General features: G+C 43.1%; 1 protein-coding gene and 1 non-coding gene across 2 annotated transcripts; both read left to right on the top strand.

Annotated features, from left to right (window-relative positions):
- The first annotated feature begins 5,763 nt into the window (after positions 1–5,763).
- On the top strand, positions 5,764–5,870 carry LOC130716473 (small nucleolar RNA R71). Its single transcript, XR_009012084.1, has one exon. It is a non-coding gene; the product is annotated as a small nucleolar RNA R71 (small nucleolar RNA).
- A 3,104-nt stretch (positions 5,871–8,974) lies between these two features.
- Positions 8,975–13,496, top strand: LOC130712553 (uncharacterized). The gene is made up of 3 exons (XM_057562382.1): positions 8,975–9,535; positions 9,946–10,225; positions 13,429–13,496. Exons 1-3 carry the CDS (start codon positions 8,975–8,977, stop codon positions 13,494–13,496), a joined length of 909 nt encoding a protein of 302 aa, XP_057418365.1.
- Positions 13,497–15,425: the final 1,929 nt, after the last annotated feature.

Below are 15,425 nucleotides of genomic sequence, written 5' to 3'. Positions count from 1 at the left end.
GGGCGCCAATTGCATGTTGAAAAACATGCTCTCTGACCCTATTGGCGCCTAGGCGCCCACTCCCAGCGCCTAGGCGCTCAAGCTCGCCTGAAAATGACTTTTTGGCTTCTGAAACTCCTCTTTTCAATTCTCTTTAAGTTCTTCATCAATTCCATGCTTCTTGGCCTTCTTTCTCCTTCAGTTTCTGCACTCCAAACCTAACCAACAAGACAAGGAAGATTCTAGAAGCTCCAAGAGCTCATTAGCACAAGAAGTCCTTCATAAAACACAACAAAACCATGCAAGTCCTAAACTTTACTTAAAATGCAAGAAAACTACCTATAAATCTACTAAATTACCAAAACGAAATAAAAACTAAAGAAAAGAATAAAAATGCATGAGAATGCATGAAACACTACATGAGACTCAACAAAAAGACTCAAAACAACCAAAGAAATGACCCTAAAAACACTACTAAAATAGGGTCATCACACCACTATACTCAACGGCAGCTCGCCCTCGAGCGTAAATAACACTCGCTTGCCCTCAAGCGCAAGAAGTGCTCCCACACAAGTGCTCTCAACAAGGAATACTTCACAAAAACAGGGGGACAAAGTAGTCACAGCTAGTTCCAAGAGAAAGACCCGACAACCTACTTCATGCATCTTTTGAAAAGAGAAGAGTGTAGAGTCCATTCATGAGAAGCATTTAGAACTAAAAATCCTAGGACGAGATGTTCATTTAGTGCACTGAGCACACAAACAAGTTCATAGGTCCTGAATGTCATTCACTCAATAGCAACAAAGATCAAACATGCAAATATTCAAAGAGACTTCCATAAGGGTTGAAACATTGGCTAGGTAAAACATGATGGTGGTTGGTCCCTAAAGGAAAACTAGGCTTTCAAGCACATTGAGTGTGGTCCTCTTCTAATAACCCCGGAGCTTACAACACCCTTTTTTTTACACAAGTCTCTTGCACCCCCTCTTCAAACTCTTCTTTTCTTTTTCCAACTCCAACTTTTATTTAGGAGTTCTTTTTTCTTCCTTTTTTACTGTTTTTTTTTTCTTTTTGGGGCAAGAGACTATTTCTCATTTTGTCCAGCTCCAAACAACACAACAAGGACCATCACTCCCCCAATATTCCAACCAAACATCCATCCCAGCTTTTGGCTACAAAAAGATTCTCCACTTAAGCTCAAATGGGACAACTAAGGGTAATGTTCAACCACAAACTCAGAATCTCAAGAAATCCTATGAGTCTCAAGAATAAAACAGAAATCACTAGACATGCTATGAGTGAAATTAACGCAGAGCCAAGAATTGCAAGTGAGTCAGGATGCTCCAGAGAATTTTTATGGTAAAGGGTCAAAGATAGACCCTTAATGGACTCACCTCGACTCCCTTCTCAAGACACACTCGGAAGACCGAAGTCTCCTCCTCTCTTCCCCAACATGCAATCACTCATCCCCGAAACAACAACAAGTATTCACAAAAGCATTTTCAAAAACAGCACTAGTGGGGAAGCAAAACTATAGCTAAAAGCATGTGAGTATAGGGAAGTAAAAGACCCAAAAACAAAAACAAAACCAGCCAAAACAATGCATGATCAAAAAGAAAACAAAATCTACAAATGGAAAATATGCTAAAAATGCATGATCTAAACTAAGAGTAGAGTTACCTCAACAAAGTCACTCCATGGGGTCATGATCACCCCTTCCATCGCCATAATCCGGATGAACACCGGCATCATGCATCAAGCTCAAGTCTATCATCCCCTGCTCCAAGGTATTAAAATCCAAAGGCCCATTATACCTGGGGTCTGATGTGCTACCTCCCCTCCAATGGAGGTCAAGATCCCTGTGTAGGCGATCTTGCCTCAAAAACATCCGCCCGAAAGCGGCCTCCATCCAAGCAGGAGAAGGGTCAGCACGTGGTGGAGTAACCACCTCATTCACCACCTCAACATCTTCTTCTTCCTCCTCCTCTTCTTCCTCTTCTTCTCCCGCTGGCTCCTAAGGATCCTCTTCCTCTTCATCCTCTTGAGGCATCCTTGCTGTCCATTCCTTATAAAGTTGAGTGATCCTCTCCTTACTGAGCAGAGGTGCCACAGGCAACCTCTTCTCAATAACATGGACTGGCCTCCTAGCTCTGTCCCTCACCGCATGAATCAAAGAGCAAATCAAGTGAGGAAAGATGGGCCGATGCTTGTCTTTACTCCTGTTGTAGACGGAATAAATCCGACCAGCAATGATGGTGGCCACGTCCATAGGATGGCCTCTCACGATGCAATAGATAGCAACCAATGTAACCTCTCTAACTTCAGACTTGTTAGAGCTAGGAATGAGGGAATCCTGCAAAAATTCAGTCCAAACTCTAGCCAGCGGTGTCATATCCTTCCTTCTCACAAAAATGATTTCATCTTCAGCTGCTTCCCAGTCCCGCCCAGGCCTAACAATCACTACCTTCATGTCTTCTAAGATCTCCGGTGACTTCTCCTCTAAGAGCTCATGATAAGTGGCCTTCTCGGGGAAAAGCTCCTTCTCTTGGTCCTCCGTGAGGAGACCAAGATGCCTGCGAATGACTGCTGGATTGTAGTCAATCACATCTCCCCTGAACCAAGATGAATTCACCGGTGGCCTGGACCTGTCCTCTTGATTGTCACAGTAGGTGTTCGCGTAGAACTCCCTAACCATGACTTCACAAGCAAACGGAATGGGGTTGACCCAATTCTTCCACCTCCTAATCTCCATGGCTTCTTGCATGCCCCCTCCCGATACAAAACTCCCCGCTCCTTCACACACTCCTTGTGTGCTAGGTAAGCTCGGTAAAACTCCTCCTTAATCGCTGATAGGAAGCGGGAGCGATCAAAACTCCGGGAGGTGGAGGAAGAAGCTGCAGCTCTTGTGTTGGTTCTTGATCTTTTCACAGGCATCTGCAAAGTTGTTAGCCCATACACAAGCCACAAACGTTAGAAATGTTAGTTCAAACAAAGAAATGAGAGGAAAAACTTTGTACAAAAGCAAAAATAGAACAACCCAAGAGCACCCAACAAGTTTCTTAGTGATTTTGGCAAAGAAAGAAAGACTACCACAAGCACTTGCCAAAAATCGACTAAGAGAACCCATTGAGGCTTTCTATCAAACACCTAATAAGCAAAAGCTAAACTAAACTAATCCACAAAATCCTAACTACCCATTCCTCACAAACTCACAACCCCTTCCTAATTAAGCACAAAATCAACCCAATATGAACATACACAACCAAACCCAACTTGCACTAGCACAAATTCACTCACCCTTACCCAAAAGGAGCATGCATTGCAAAACTCAAGCTATGATGAAGGAAAGTGGAAAATGGAACTTACCTTGACTTGAGAGTGAGTGGGTGCAAGTGGAATAGACTTGATGCAATGCAGAACTTTGAAGCAAAAGGAAGAGCTAATGTGTGTGCAAGTGAGAAATGAGAAGTGGAAATGGGGTATGGAGAGAGTGGGGTGCGTTTTTTATGGGAGAATGGGAGTTAAGAGTGGGAAAATGAAAGGTTGGGGTTTTAAAACCCAAAATCTGGCAGAAACAACGTAATGGAGCGCTCGAGCGCTCGTGGGGAACGCTCAGGCGCTCGTGCCAGATACAGAGGCAGTGCCACTGCCACTAATTGGCGCCTAGGCGCCCATGAATTGGCGCCTAGGCGCTCAACCCAGTTTTTTCACAATTTTTTTTTTTTTTTTGAAATTAAACACCTAAAATACTACAAAATTAAAAGATAGAAAATAGCAAAATTAAAAGAATGGGTTGTCTCCCAGTTAGCCCTAGGTTATAGTCCTAGGTGGACTCTCCTTCCGATGGTATTAGGAAGGAAATTCCTTTCCATTGATTAACTTACCACAAGTGCAAGGAAGAAACCTTGCACAAAACCTCTGGAGTAAATCCTCCCATGAGGCAATGTCCTCTTGCTCATCAAACCAAGCTCTAGCCTCCCTCGTCAAAGAATGAGGGAAGAGCTTAATCTTCACTTCATCACTTGAAACACCCTCAATCTTAGCAAGGGTGCTAGCTTGGGTAAACTTCACCAAATGAGCGTGCAAGTTCTCGTACTTGGACCCCCCATACTTGTTACCATTAACAAGCTTGATGAGAGCCGGATGGAACTCATCGATTTGGGCATTAACTTTGGGGGTCTCTTCGGAAACCTTTGACCTGCTTCTAATCACATCACAGACAAAGTCATTGTCATGGTTAGTCTCAATCATAGGATTAAAAACAGAAAACCGTACCTTTTCCTTAACAACACGGAGAATGAGGTGACCCTTGTCAACGTCAATCTTAGCTCTACCAGTAGCTAAGAAAGGTCGACCAAGAATGAGAGGAATCTTCTCATCCTCCTCCATATCAAGCACAACAAAATCCACGGGGAACACATACTTGTCCACCCGCACCATTACATCCTCCACAATCCCATATGGAGTCTTGAGGGATCGATCCGCCATTTGCAAGGAGAGCATGGTTGGAGTAACCTCTCCTAGGTTAAGCCTTTCAAACATGGTGAGCGGCATCAAATTGATGCTCGCTCCAAGATCACACAAGGCTTCCACATCCGCCATGCCTTCAATTTCTACCGGAATAGTGAAACTTCCGGGGTCCCTTTTTTTCTTAGCATCTCCCGCTGCAAAATGGCACTACATTCCTCCGTCATCAGCACCGTCTCATCTACTCCCTTCAATCTTCTTCTCTTATGCAGAATATCCTTCATAAACTTAGCATATATAGGCATTTGTTCCAAAGCATCGGCAAAAGGAATACTAATGTGGAGCTTTTTGAAAACCTCAACAAATTTTGAAAACTTTTTATCTAAGCTCTTCTTAGCCAAAGCTTTAGGGAACGGAACCTTGCTAGTTTCAAGAGTAAGATCAACTTCCTCTCTCACCTTAATAGGCACAACTACTTCTCCTTCCACTCTATCCTCTCTCTTTTCTCCCTCTGTTTTTTTCTTCAACTCACTCATCACTCTCCCACTTCTAGTGGCTACAACAGAGGCATTTTCTTGCTTAGGATTGGGGATAGTGTCGGAAGGAAATTTACCTTGAGGTCTCTCGGCTATTTGCTTGGCCAGCTGGCCAAATTGATTCTCAAGATTCTTGATAGCCGCCTCTTGATTCTTGTAATTATTCTCCGTCCGGTTGATGAAAGTTTCCACAACCTCTTCTAAGCTCTTCTTGGAACCACCACCTTCACCTTCTCCTCGCTCTTGAGGTTGTCTTGAGCTTTGGCCTTGAAATCCTTGGCTAGGAAATTGTCTTTGAAAGCCAATTCCTTGCCCATTATTACCTTTCCTCCAAGAAAAATTAGGGTGATTCCTCCATCCTGGATTGTAAGTATTTGAAAATGGGTCATTCCGAGCTTGACCCATAGCCTTCACTTCCTCCTCCGGTCTAGTCTCTGTGCATTCTTCGCTGTCATGTGGCCCTCCACAAGTCACACACTCCACCTTGGCAACTCGACCACCAATCTTGGTTGTCTTCATTTGATTTTGAATCTCATTCATTTACTTGGAGAGTTGCTTGTTGGAGGCCATAAGTTGATCATAAGCTTCAACCTCAAGGACTCCTCTTCGGGCTTGGCGATCATTACTAGAGTTCATGGCTCTTATAGCCATCTTCTCAATCAGCTCATACCCCACTTGTGGAAGTAAGGCATCGAACTCTCCACTTGAAGCTGCATCCAAACCAAACCTCGAAGAATATTGGAGACCATCATAGAACTTTGCTACTTGCTCAGCTTGAGTAAGGTTATGTTGAGGACACCTCCTCAAGAGCTTCTTGAACCTCTCCCAAGCTTCATAGAGATTCTCATCGGTGGATTGAGTAAAAGTCATGATGTCATTCTTGAGCTTTCTCAAGAGGGCTCTTGGAACAAACCTTGTGGTGAACTTCTCAGCCAAGTCTTCCCAAGATGTAATGCTCCCTTGGGGCTGAGAATTCAACCACTCTTCAGCAGTATCCCTCAATGAAAAAGGGAATAAACTCAAGCGGATGGTGTCCGCTGAAACATTCTGAACTCTGTAGGTGTTGCAGTTACGGATAAACCGCTCCATGTGTGCATGAGGATCTTCAAGAGCACCTCCACCATACTGATTTTGGCTCACCAAATTAATGAATGCCGGCCTCAGCTCAAAATTTCCCGTGCCATCGGGGGAAACTATGCTGCCCGGATAATCGTAGCTCATGGCAGCCGAGGTGAGGTCTCTGAGAGAACGATTGGCATTCTCCAATTCTTGCTCTTGAAGTCTTTGATCGAGAGCCTCATTCACTCTTTTTTCAATGTGGGCTTGCATCTCCTCTTCCGTCATTTGAGCAGCCATGGCTTCAAGCCTTTGTTGGGCTCGACGACGGCGAAGAGTACATTCAGGCACCGGATCAAACAGCAATGGATCCGTACCAAGCCTACTATGCATAAACTGAAATCAAAAAAACAGAGAAAAGGTTAGTAACACCTATTCAATGCAATGCTTAGTAAAACAAACAAACAAACTCCCTAACTTAAACCGAAAACCACAAACAATCCCCGGCAACGGCGCCAAAAACTTGTTGGTCAATTCGCAAGTGTACGAATACCTCCGGGTTTTAAAATATCGAACCACAGGGATTGTGAGTGAGAATTGTTGATTTAAGCCTAAAGTTTGCAAGTTCTTAAAACAGTAAAATTTAGAAATTGATTTTGGTTGATTGTGACAAAAGATTTGCAAAAGAGCAATGTTGAAAATGATGTAAATAACAATTGATGGAAAATTGCCTTGGGTTGCTGATCATCTAATCCATTTCAGTCCACCTATCCTATGCATGTGAATCCTTGATTAAACTCTTGTTGTTATAGCCTATGTACTTACTAGTTGATTCCTCACAAAAGTAATTCTCTCAAATTGAAAGATAAGCCCAATTCCTTGTGTACTTAAACATTCAAAAGAGGTATGATAGCATGGTTAATCAGGCCAACAAAACCCTACCCTCACTCTATTCCTAGAAGCAAGTATAGAAGGATCTATTCCAATTCATGTCCCTAAATCATAACAAATTTCCATTTGATTATAATCTAGCCTATAGCAAAGGTGCACCAAAGCTAAACATGCAATAAGGAACTGAAATACAAGATTGAATCAAGACTCATGCATAGAGATAGGATTTACAAACTAAAATTTCATAGATTCTCTTAACCCAAAGAAAAAAGTAAACTAGCCACTCATGGCTAGTGAATTCATAAAGGAAATGTAAAGAAAACCTGAGAAGAAATACAAGTTGGAAGCCTCCCTTGGCCCCAAAGTTCTCCTCAGCTCTCAAACTTGATCAAAAATGAGTGAAATGTCCAAATGTATCAAAGAAATTGGCCTAAGCCTTATTTATAGGCAAAACAAACGAAACTGGGCGCTCAAGCGCCAATTCAGAGCGCCTGAGCGCCAATTGCATGTTGAAAAACATGCTCTCTGACCCTATTGGCGCCTAGGCGCCCACTCCCAGCGCCTAGGCGCTCAAGCTCGCCTGAAAATGACTTTTTGGCTTCTGAAACTCCTCTTTTCAATTCTCTTTAAGTTCTTCATCAATTCCATGCTTCTTGGCCTTCTTTCTCCTTCAGTTTCTGCACTCCAAACCTAACCAACAAGACAAGGAAGATTCTAGAAGCTCCAAGAGCTCATTAGCACAAGAAGTCCTTCATAAAACACAACAAAACCATGCAAGTCCTAAACTTTACTTAAAATGCAAGAAAACTACCTATAAATCTACTAAATTACCAAAACGAAATAAAAACTATAGAAAAGAATAAAAATGCATGAGAATGCATGAAACACTACATGGGACTCAACAAAAAGACTCAAAACAACCAAAGAAATGACCCTAAAAACACTACTAAAATAGGGTCATCAGTAAGTATGCTAGGGGCATTGTCAAGAAGTTTGGACTTGAAAAATCTGGACATAAAAGGACTCCTGCTGCTACACATATCAAGTTGTCTAAAGACAATCAGGGAGAGGATGTTGATCAAAGCTTATATAGAAACATGATTGGAAGTCTGTTGTACCTCACTGCTAGCAGACCTGACATTACCTTTGCTGTTGGTGCTTGTGCAAGATATCAAGCTGCTCCAAAGACCAGTCATCTCTTACAAGTGAAAAGAATCATTAAGTACATAAATGGTACTTGTGACTATGGGATTCTTTATACAAATGATACTAACTCTTCTCTTGTAGGGTATTGTGATGCAGATTGGGCAGGAAGTGCTGATGATAGAAAGAGTACATCTGGAGGGTGTTTCTTCTTTGGAAACAACTTAATCTCTTGGTTTAGCAAGAAGCAAAACTGCGTGTCTTTATCCACAGCTGAAGCTGAATATATAGCTGCTGGAAGCAGTTGTACTCAACTTATTTGGATGAAGCAGATGCTCAAGGAATATGAAGTTGAGCAAGATGTCATGACATTGTACTGTGACAATTTGAGTGCTATCAATATTGCCAAGAACCCTATTCAACATAGCAGAACCAAACACATAGATATCAGACATCACTTCATCATGGAATTAGTGGAGGATAAAATTGTTACTTTGGAACATGTCCCCACAGAGAGACAATTGGCTGACATTTTTACCAAGCCCTTAGATGCTGCTACATTTGACAAATTAAGAGGAAATCTTGGGATTTGCCTCTTCGAAGGAGCATAGCAATTAAAGCCCCTTTTCTATCTAACGGCTAGTTTCCTCGTAACTACCATTAACTGTCGTTGTGACATCATTGCTTCCTTCTCACTCAACTGCTATATAATCATCACCAATGGCTTCATCACAATCTCACAACAAGTTGCCAATCTTGCTCTAACAGTCTTTGTTTCTCATCACTTACATTTTTCTCAATTTCTTGTATTTGTCTTTTTGCTTTACCATTTCATCATGTCTTCAAGCAAGAAAGAGTCTGTGAAGGGAAAGATAGAGAGAACTGTTGGTGGTGCTAGGGTTATGGGTTTGCACACAAGTTCTTCCACTCAATCCAAGAAGAACTCAAGAACTCCTTCCAAGAAGCACTACAAGTCTCGTGCAACCCCAATGCAAAACCCTGAAGCCCCTGTGCCTGAGGATGTTTCAAACACTTCTATCTCTGCAAATGATGAAGACGATGTCGCGACGTCTTCCCATGGCTCCGATGAGACATTGTCTGATAAGCCTGCCAAGGAAGTTTCACTCTCAAAGGATTCTTCCTCTTCATCCAAGAGTTCTAATTCCAAGGCTGCAAACTCAACGGATGTTTTGTCAGAGGAGTCGATGAAGACCCCTCCCATTGTTCATGATGTCTCTGATGATGAAGATTCAGAGGATGTGCCTCTAGCGAGTGTTGCTGCCAGAATTCTTAAACGAAGAAGAGCATCTGTTGAAGAAACCCCTGTTGTCCAGAAGAAGAAAGCCAAGATCACTACTGGGTCTTCAAAATCAAGGGCAACCGATGTGTCAAGGAAAGGCAAGCAGAAAGCTGTGGAATCGTCTGGGAAAAAAGCCAAAAAGACTACTGGGAAAAAGCAGAAAGTTTCCAGAATTGATTTGGAGACTGAATCAGATGTTGAAGGCGATGTCCTGGACATCACTGCCTCTGAGAAGAAAATGTTCTCTGGTAAGCGTATTCCCTCAGATGTTCCTAATGTTCCTCTAGATAATGTGTCTATTCATGCTCCAGAAAATGCCTTCAAATGGAAATATGTCTATCAAAGGCGTGTTGCCAAAGATAAGGAGATTGATTCTGATGTGTTAGCCTGCAAAGAGATCATTGCCTTGATTGCAAAAGCAGGGTTGAGGAAGACTGTGATGAACATAGGAAAATGCTATGACAAGCTTGTGAAGGAGTTTATTGTTCCCAAACCTTGAAGCATGCAGAGACATGTGCTGTGAAACTCCCCATCTCTTTTCCTTCTTTACTGACTGCTATCATTCTGAAACAGCATCCTAATATCCTCACTGTTGATGATGTTCCTGTGCCCAAAGGCACTCCCATCACTTTGGACCAACGGTTGTTCCTGGAACCTCATGTCCTGGACTTTGATCTGCCATCCAGTAGGACATCTGTTCCTGCCTCTATGTCTGCCTCAGGAACTCACAGTGTCATTGCTGAACTTGAGGCCATTTCCAAGGAACTTCAAGAGACCATCAGGATTGCTGCTGCTAGGAAGATTAAGGTGGATGCTCTCATCCAAACTCTCAAGGGGGAAGCTGGTCAAGAGGGTGAGCATGCAGCTGATGCTGAGAAGGAAGGATCTGCAGAAAATGATGAGGAAAACTCCTCTTCTTCTGGTGTTTAGTGCATGTCCTAGTCTGTGTACTAGTTGACTTTTATTTGGCTGTTCTTAAATTCTTTCCACCTTTGCCAAATTTGTGCTAAAAAGGGGGAGTAGTAGTGTGTTGTTTTTTTTTGGTATTCTGGTTATGTTCTGTAATAAGTATGAAGCTTTGTGAAGACAAGTTCAGGAGATCTTCTATGTTCAAGTGCTTCAAGCTAGCTTCTGTTCAAGTGTTACCAAGTGTGGTTGTTTTAGTTTGTACTGCTATGCATATGGTTTCTATATACTTCAGGCAATGTTTATTTGGATGCATCTTTTGAGGGGGAGTTCCTTCATGTTTTGGCTGTTGTGGATGCATTGGTTTGAGGGGGAGTATTTCTGCTATTGACTCTGATGAGTTTGATGTTTTTTTTTTTCCTCTCTGGTAGTGAAGTTGTTTTTAGACAAAATTTGACAAAGGGGGAGATTGTTGTTCCTTTGTTGTCATCAATTTTGTTAAAAACAACCTGATGTCCTAGCCGGTGTTGTGACATCTGCCTTGGTGAAGGCCAGGACATCCGCCCCTGCTGGCATGCAAGTGGGTCCCTTATGGTTATGTTTTATGGTATGTTTTGTGCTTACTTGAAGGTCAAGTAACTGATTGTTGGGAGCCAATTGCGGGTTGTTTATTGTTGGAACAAATCTGTGATTAAAAGATTTGTTTCTATTTTATTTGTTGATCACTCATATCAGATCTTGGAAGATTCTCTACTGATATGAGTTGGATCAAAGTGTTCTTCAGCCCAAATAAACCCTAGCCGCCTCTGCTGAATTATACATATATAGACAAAGACCTGAAGCTTGAGGAGATCGAGAGAATTACCTTGAAGATCAAGTGTTCTTAAGAGTGTAAGTTGTTCTTTGTCTTTGTTAGTTGTGAACTAGTCTTGCTCACTGATTCTATAAAGTGAGACTGAGTTCTGTGTTGTGTTTGAGTGTCAAACAAACCTTGTGTTATTGTTGTTACCAATCACTGTGGCAGTGATTGAGGAAAAGTGAGAGGGGCTCTCATACTTAGGCTGTGGTTCTAAGTAGAAGACCACTGGGTAGATTAGGTTAAGAACAATGAACTTGATGTGTTCATGTGTGTCTATAATACCTAGATCTTGAGATAGTGGAATTCCTTTTCATTGGGCGAAAGCTAACCAGACGTAGGTGTAGTTTCACCGAACTGGGTTAACAACTTTCTGTGTCTTGTTTCTTTTAGTTGTTTTTGTGTTCATGCTTTTCAGTCATATGATGTTCTAATCGATTGTCCCAGCATCGTGCAGGACATTTGTTCTAAGGGATCTAGATTTTCACTCTCCATGATGTGAAAGTTTAAAATCTATAAGTCAGCCCACTCATATTTATTCAAGCAGTTATTTGCTAGGAAGATTCAGAAACATTCATTTTTGGAAGCCTTATAAGATCCTTTTCTTATCTCTTTAACATGTTATACAAAAGAAAAAAATTCCTCATATGCACTTTATCCTACCCCTGCAGCAAAATTTGTTTATTTGTTCATGCTTCACACTTGTTGTTAAGCAAGTGTTCTTGCCATGAACATTGAGAAAGGGTATAGCCCCTAGAGTAAAGAGATTTCACTTAGAAAGAGAAAGTTTAGAGAGAGAATATAACTGAATTTCATGTTTTTAGCAAATGAGCTAAGAGTCCTGTACAAATGGTAACCGCTCCCTATTTATAGTGGGGGTGCTGGGCCTAATAAATGTAACTGCCTCTTGTTGGGTTGGTTGGGCCTCGTTGAAGGACGCCCAATTCCCAGGCTGGGCGACAGCCGATTGGCAGGTAACCCCTGGGCGTAGGCCCCCTAGGGGCTCGCCCAGTCCACAAGACACCGAGCACGAAGCATGAGGGCTAAGTGTGTCTTAAAGACCATTAACAAATAATTACAAACGTTATTACATAAAGTAAATGGGTCGCCAACATGGCGTTAGAAAACGCATAGCCAAACTTTCGCGAGTCTTCGAGTCCACGAGCGGCGATCGTGGTGAGCTTGGTTGCCACATTAAAGGGGCGATTGTGGTGTGTTTGGTCGCCAGGCACGTTGACACGTTAGAGATGTGGAAAAGTCAGCGTATCTCCAAGATCTCAACTGCCCTTCTCGAAACGTCACCCCTCGTCATAAACTCACAGATGTCGAGCCAATCATGCGTAATAACTACGCGCCGACTGCCCTCCACGAGGAAACGCTTCACCCAATGTGGCGACTCTCTCATCATCATGGGGCACGTTCCCCCCACCAACTGTCGTGGGCTCTCACGCGTCCCTTCCTATTCCCCCCTCAAGCCTATAAAGACCACATGACTTCACCATTCATTCTTTTCACAAACTCTCTGTTCCCTACTCCTTCCAGATACCTCCGGCGAACCTTCATTCCGGCACTGCTGCGATTTACTCCAAGGCTTCGCATAGTTAGAAATGATCACCCTTATTCCGAGGAGGCTTTATTGGATAAGAAGCTTATCCCACACATCGCCAACGGATAACGGCGATTGCACCGGACTTTCCGGAGCGATTCGCCTTACACTTGTCGGGGTTGATCTCGATTCCTCTTGAAGTAAGCATAAACCCCAGGAACTTCCCACCTTGAATTCCGAAAGAACACTTCTCTAGGTTGAGGCTCATATTGTGCTTGTGGATCTCGCCAAATGCTTTCCGATAAATCCTAGTGGTGGTCCAATCCCAAAACAGACTTCATGATCATATCATCTACATAGACTTCCATATTCTGCCCGATCTGGCTTGCGAAAACCTTGTCCATCAATCGTTGATAGGTTGCGCCAGCGTTGTGTATTCGGTACTGCTTCTTTGATTACAACTACAACAATGTCACCAATATAAGCGTATCGTCGATTACTAGCTCCTATGATTCGAATACACATCAATTTGTGGGCTCCGCTATTATCGGCTACATTTAAATGGGTTTGAGGTTGAATCATATCATTTTTTTCCATCTAAAACAAAAAGTTGAAGTAAAAAAAAATATTTTGTGTTAAAAAAAAAAGAAAGTTACAATTGCAATTTTTTTTGTTTTTATACGAAAGACCAGACCTCTTTCCTTTGGTTCTAATTATTATCCTGAAATAATGAATTGAGTTCGTATAGGCATTTTGGATGCTGCTATTGAAATAGCTTTTCTGGCTATATTTTCTGCGACTCCGCCCATTTCATAAACTATTTTTTCGGGTTTAACTACGACTACCCAATATTCGGGAGATCCCTTTCCCGAACCCATACGCGTTTTGGTAGGTCTTACTGTATCGGCATTGTTCGATAACAATAGTTAATTCTGGCGGTCATGAAAGCCGTTTTGTCCTCTTCCGATGGGTGCATACAGATCTGGTGATATCCAGAGTAGGCATCGATCAAGCTGAGCAGTTCGTTACCACAAGCGCCATCAACCAACTTATCAATACTTGGGAGCGGATAAGAGTCCTTTGGGCATGCCTTGTTTAAATTTGTGTAATCCCCACACATTCGCCATTTTATGTTCGCCTTTTTCACCATAACCACGTTCGCCAACCACGTGGGGTACTTGACTTCTCTAATAAATTCGGCCGCCAGCAGCTTGTCTACCTCTTGCTGCGCCGCCTTTCCCTTCTCGCCGCCTATCCGGCGACGAAGCTGTGACACCGGCTTAATCCCCGGGTTTAGTGCCAATTTGTGACAAATGAAATTACGATCTATTCCCGACATGTATTTACAACTCCAAGCAAATAGATCCAAGTTCTCGCCCAGCAGCTTCTCCAAACGCGCCTCTTGCTCGCTAGTGAGTCTTGTTCCAATCTTTAGCACCTTCTTTCCAAACTTCAGCGCCTTGATCTCCTCGATCGGAGTGGGCATGTTCAGACGCCGCTCACCCTTCGGGTCAAGATCCTCGTCTAGGGTTTCAATCTCATAGCACCTGTGACCAGTTGCAGCGTTTTTCTTGCCATACAAGTCCAGGCAGTTGCTATAGCATTCCCTGGCTCTCTTTTGGTCAACCTTAATCTTACCAACTTTCCCATTATTCAACAGATACTTAACCGCCAGGTGAGCTGTCGATATCACGGAGCACAAACGATTCAAAGTATTCCACCCAATAATCACGTTGTAAGAGGCTACAATCTACAACACCAAGTATCTTACTCTCAACACTCTCATGTTTTCCTCTTCCCCGAAAATCGTGTCCAAATCAAGGTTACCACGAACCCAAACCTGCCCGCCAGAAAAACCCACGAGAGCCCCCGTATACGGGGTCAAATCACTGTTAGTTAATCCTAACTTGTTAAATGCGTCACCATAAATGATGTTTGCCGAACTCCCCTAATCCAAAAGTAGGCGTATGACGTTGAAACTGTTCACCTTCAGCTGCACTACAATTGGATCGTCTTTGTGAGGCTTAATCCCTTCAAAGTCTGCCATCGAGATCGTTATGTCTGGGTGCTGGAATCCGAAAGGAATCTCATGGACAGAGTTCACCACCCGCACGTGTCGCTTCCTTGTCACTTGCGTATCTTCACCGCCGGCGAACCCCCCTGCAATCGTGTTGATGGTTCCCGCCGCCGGGCCCAATTCTTGAGAAAATGTGCCCTCCACGCCACGCTTCGCAACCGCCTGCGTTTCCTTTTTCTGATCCTTCACCGGGCCTTGTTGGCGGTCATCCCTCTGGTCGTATCGCCTATAATGCTACGCCTTGATTAAATTATCAATTTCCCGCTTCAAGGTCCAGCAACTATTAGTGTCATGACCTGTCGAGCGATGGTATTCACACCATTTGCTCGGATCTGCATTCCGCGGATGATGCCTTGGCGCTTCCGACTCATCAATCATGTGCACAGCCCTTGCGTCACGAAAGGTATCTGTCAATCTCGTATTAATTACCAAATCCGCTTAGTCTCGCCGGCGAGGATACCGCTATGATTTCCAACGGCGACACCGCTCATAATTATCTCTTGACGGATAGAACTGCTCCTTTGACGGCTTTGCCGCCGTCTTTCCCTTTTCCTCTTTGCTTCTACTACCTTCCTTTTTCTTGCTACCGAATTTATCCTTCCCTGGCTGCTTGGACGGAACTCCATCCTTCTCCATCCTCGCACGTTTACGCTTGATCGCATTATACT

This window comes from Lotus japonicus, chromosome 4, assembly GCF_012489685.1.
Source record: "Lotus japonicus ecotype B-129 chromosome 4, LjGifu_v1.2".
NCBI classification, from domain to species: Eukaryota; Viridiplantae; Streptophyta; class Magnoliopsida; order Fabales; family Fabaceae; genus Lotus; species Lotus japonicus.
The sequence above is the reverse complement of the archived record's forward strand: the minus strand, read 5'-3'. Positions and strand labels throughout refer to the sequence as shown.

Excerpts from the sequence above, each read along its gene's own strand:
- LOC130712553 (XM_057562382.1), top strand. The coding sequence starts at position 8,975 with ATGGGTTTGCACACAAGTTCTTCCACTCAATCCAAGAAGAACTCAAGA. Across the intron at positions 9,536-9,945 it reads CTACTGGGAAAAAGCAGAAA|CATCCTAATATCCTCACTGT; the intron begins GTTTCCAGAATT and ends ATTCTGAAACAG. Across the intron at positions 10,226-13,428 it reads GGGGGAAGCTGGTCAAGAGG|GCATTTTGGATGCTGCTATT; the intron begins GTGAGCATGCAG and ends GAGTTCGTATAG.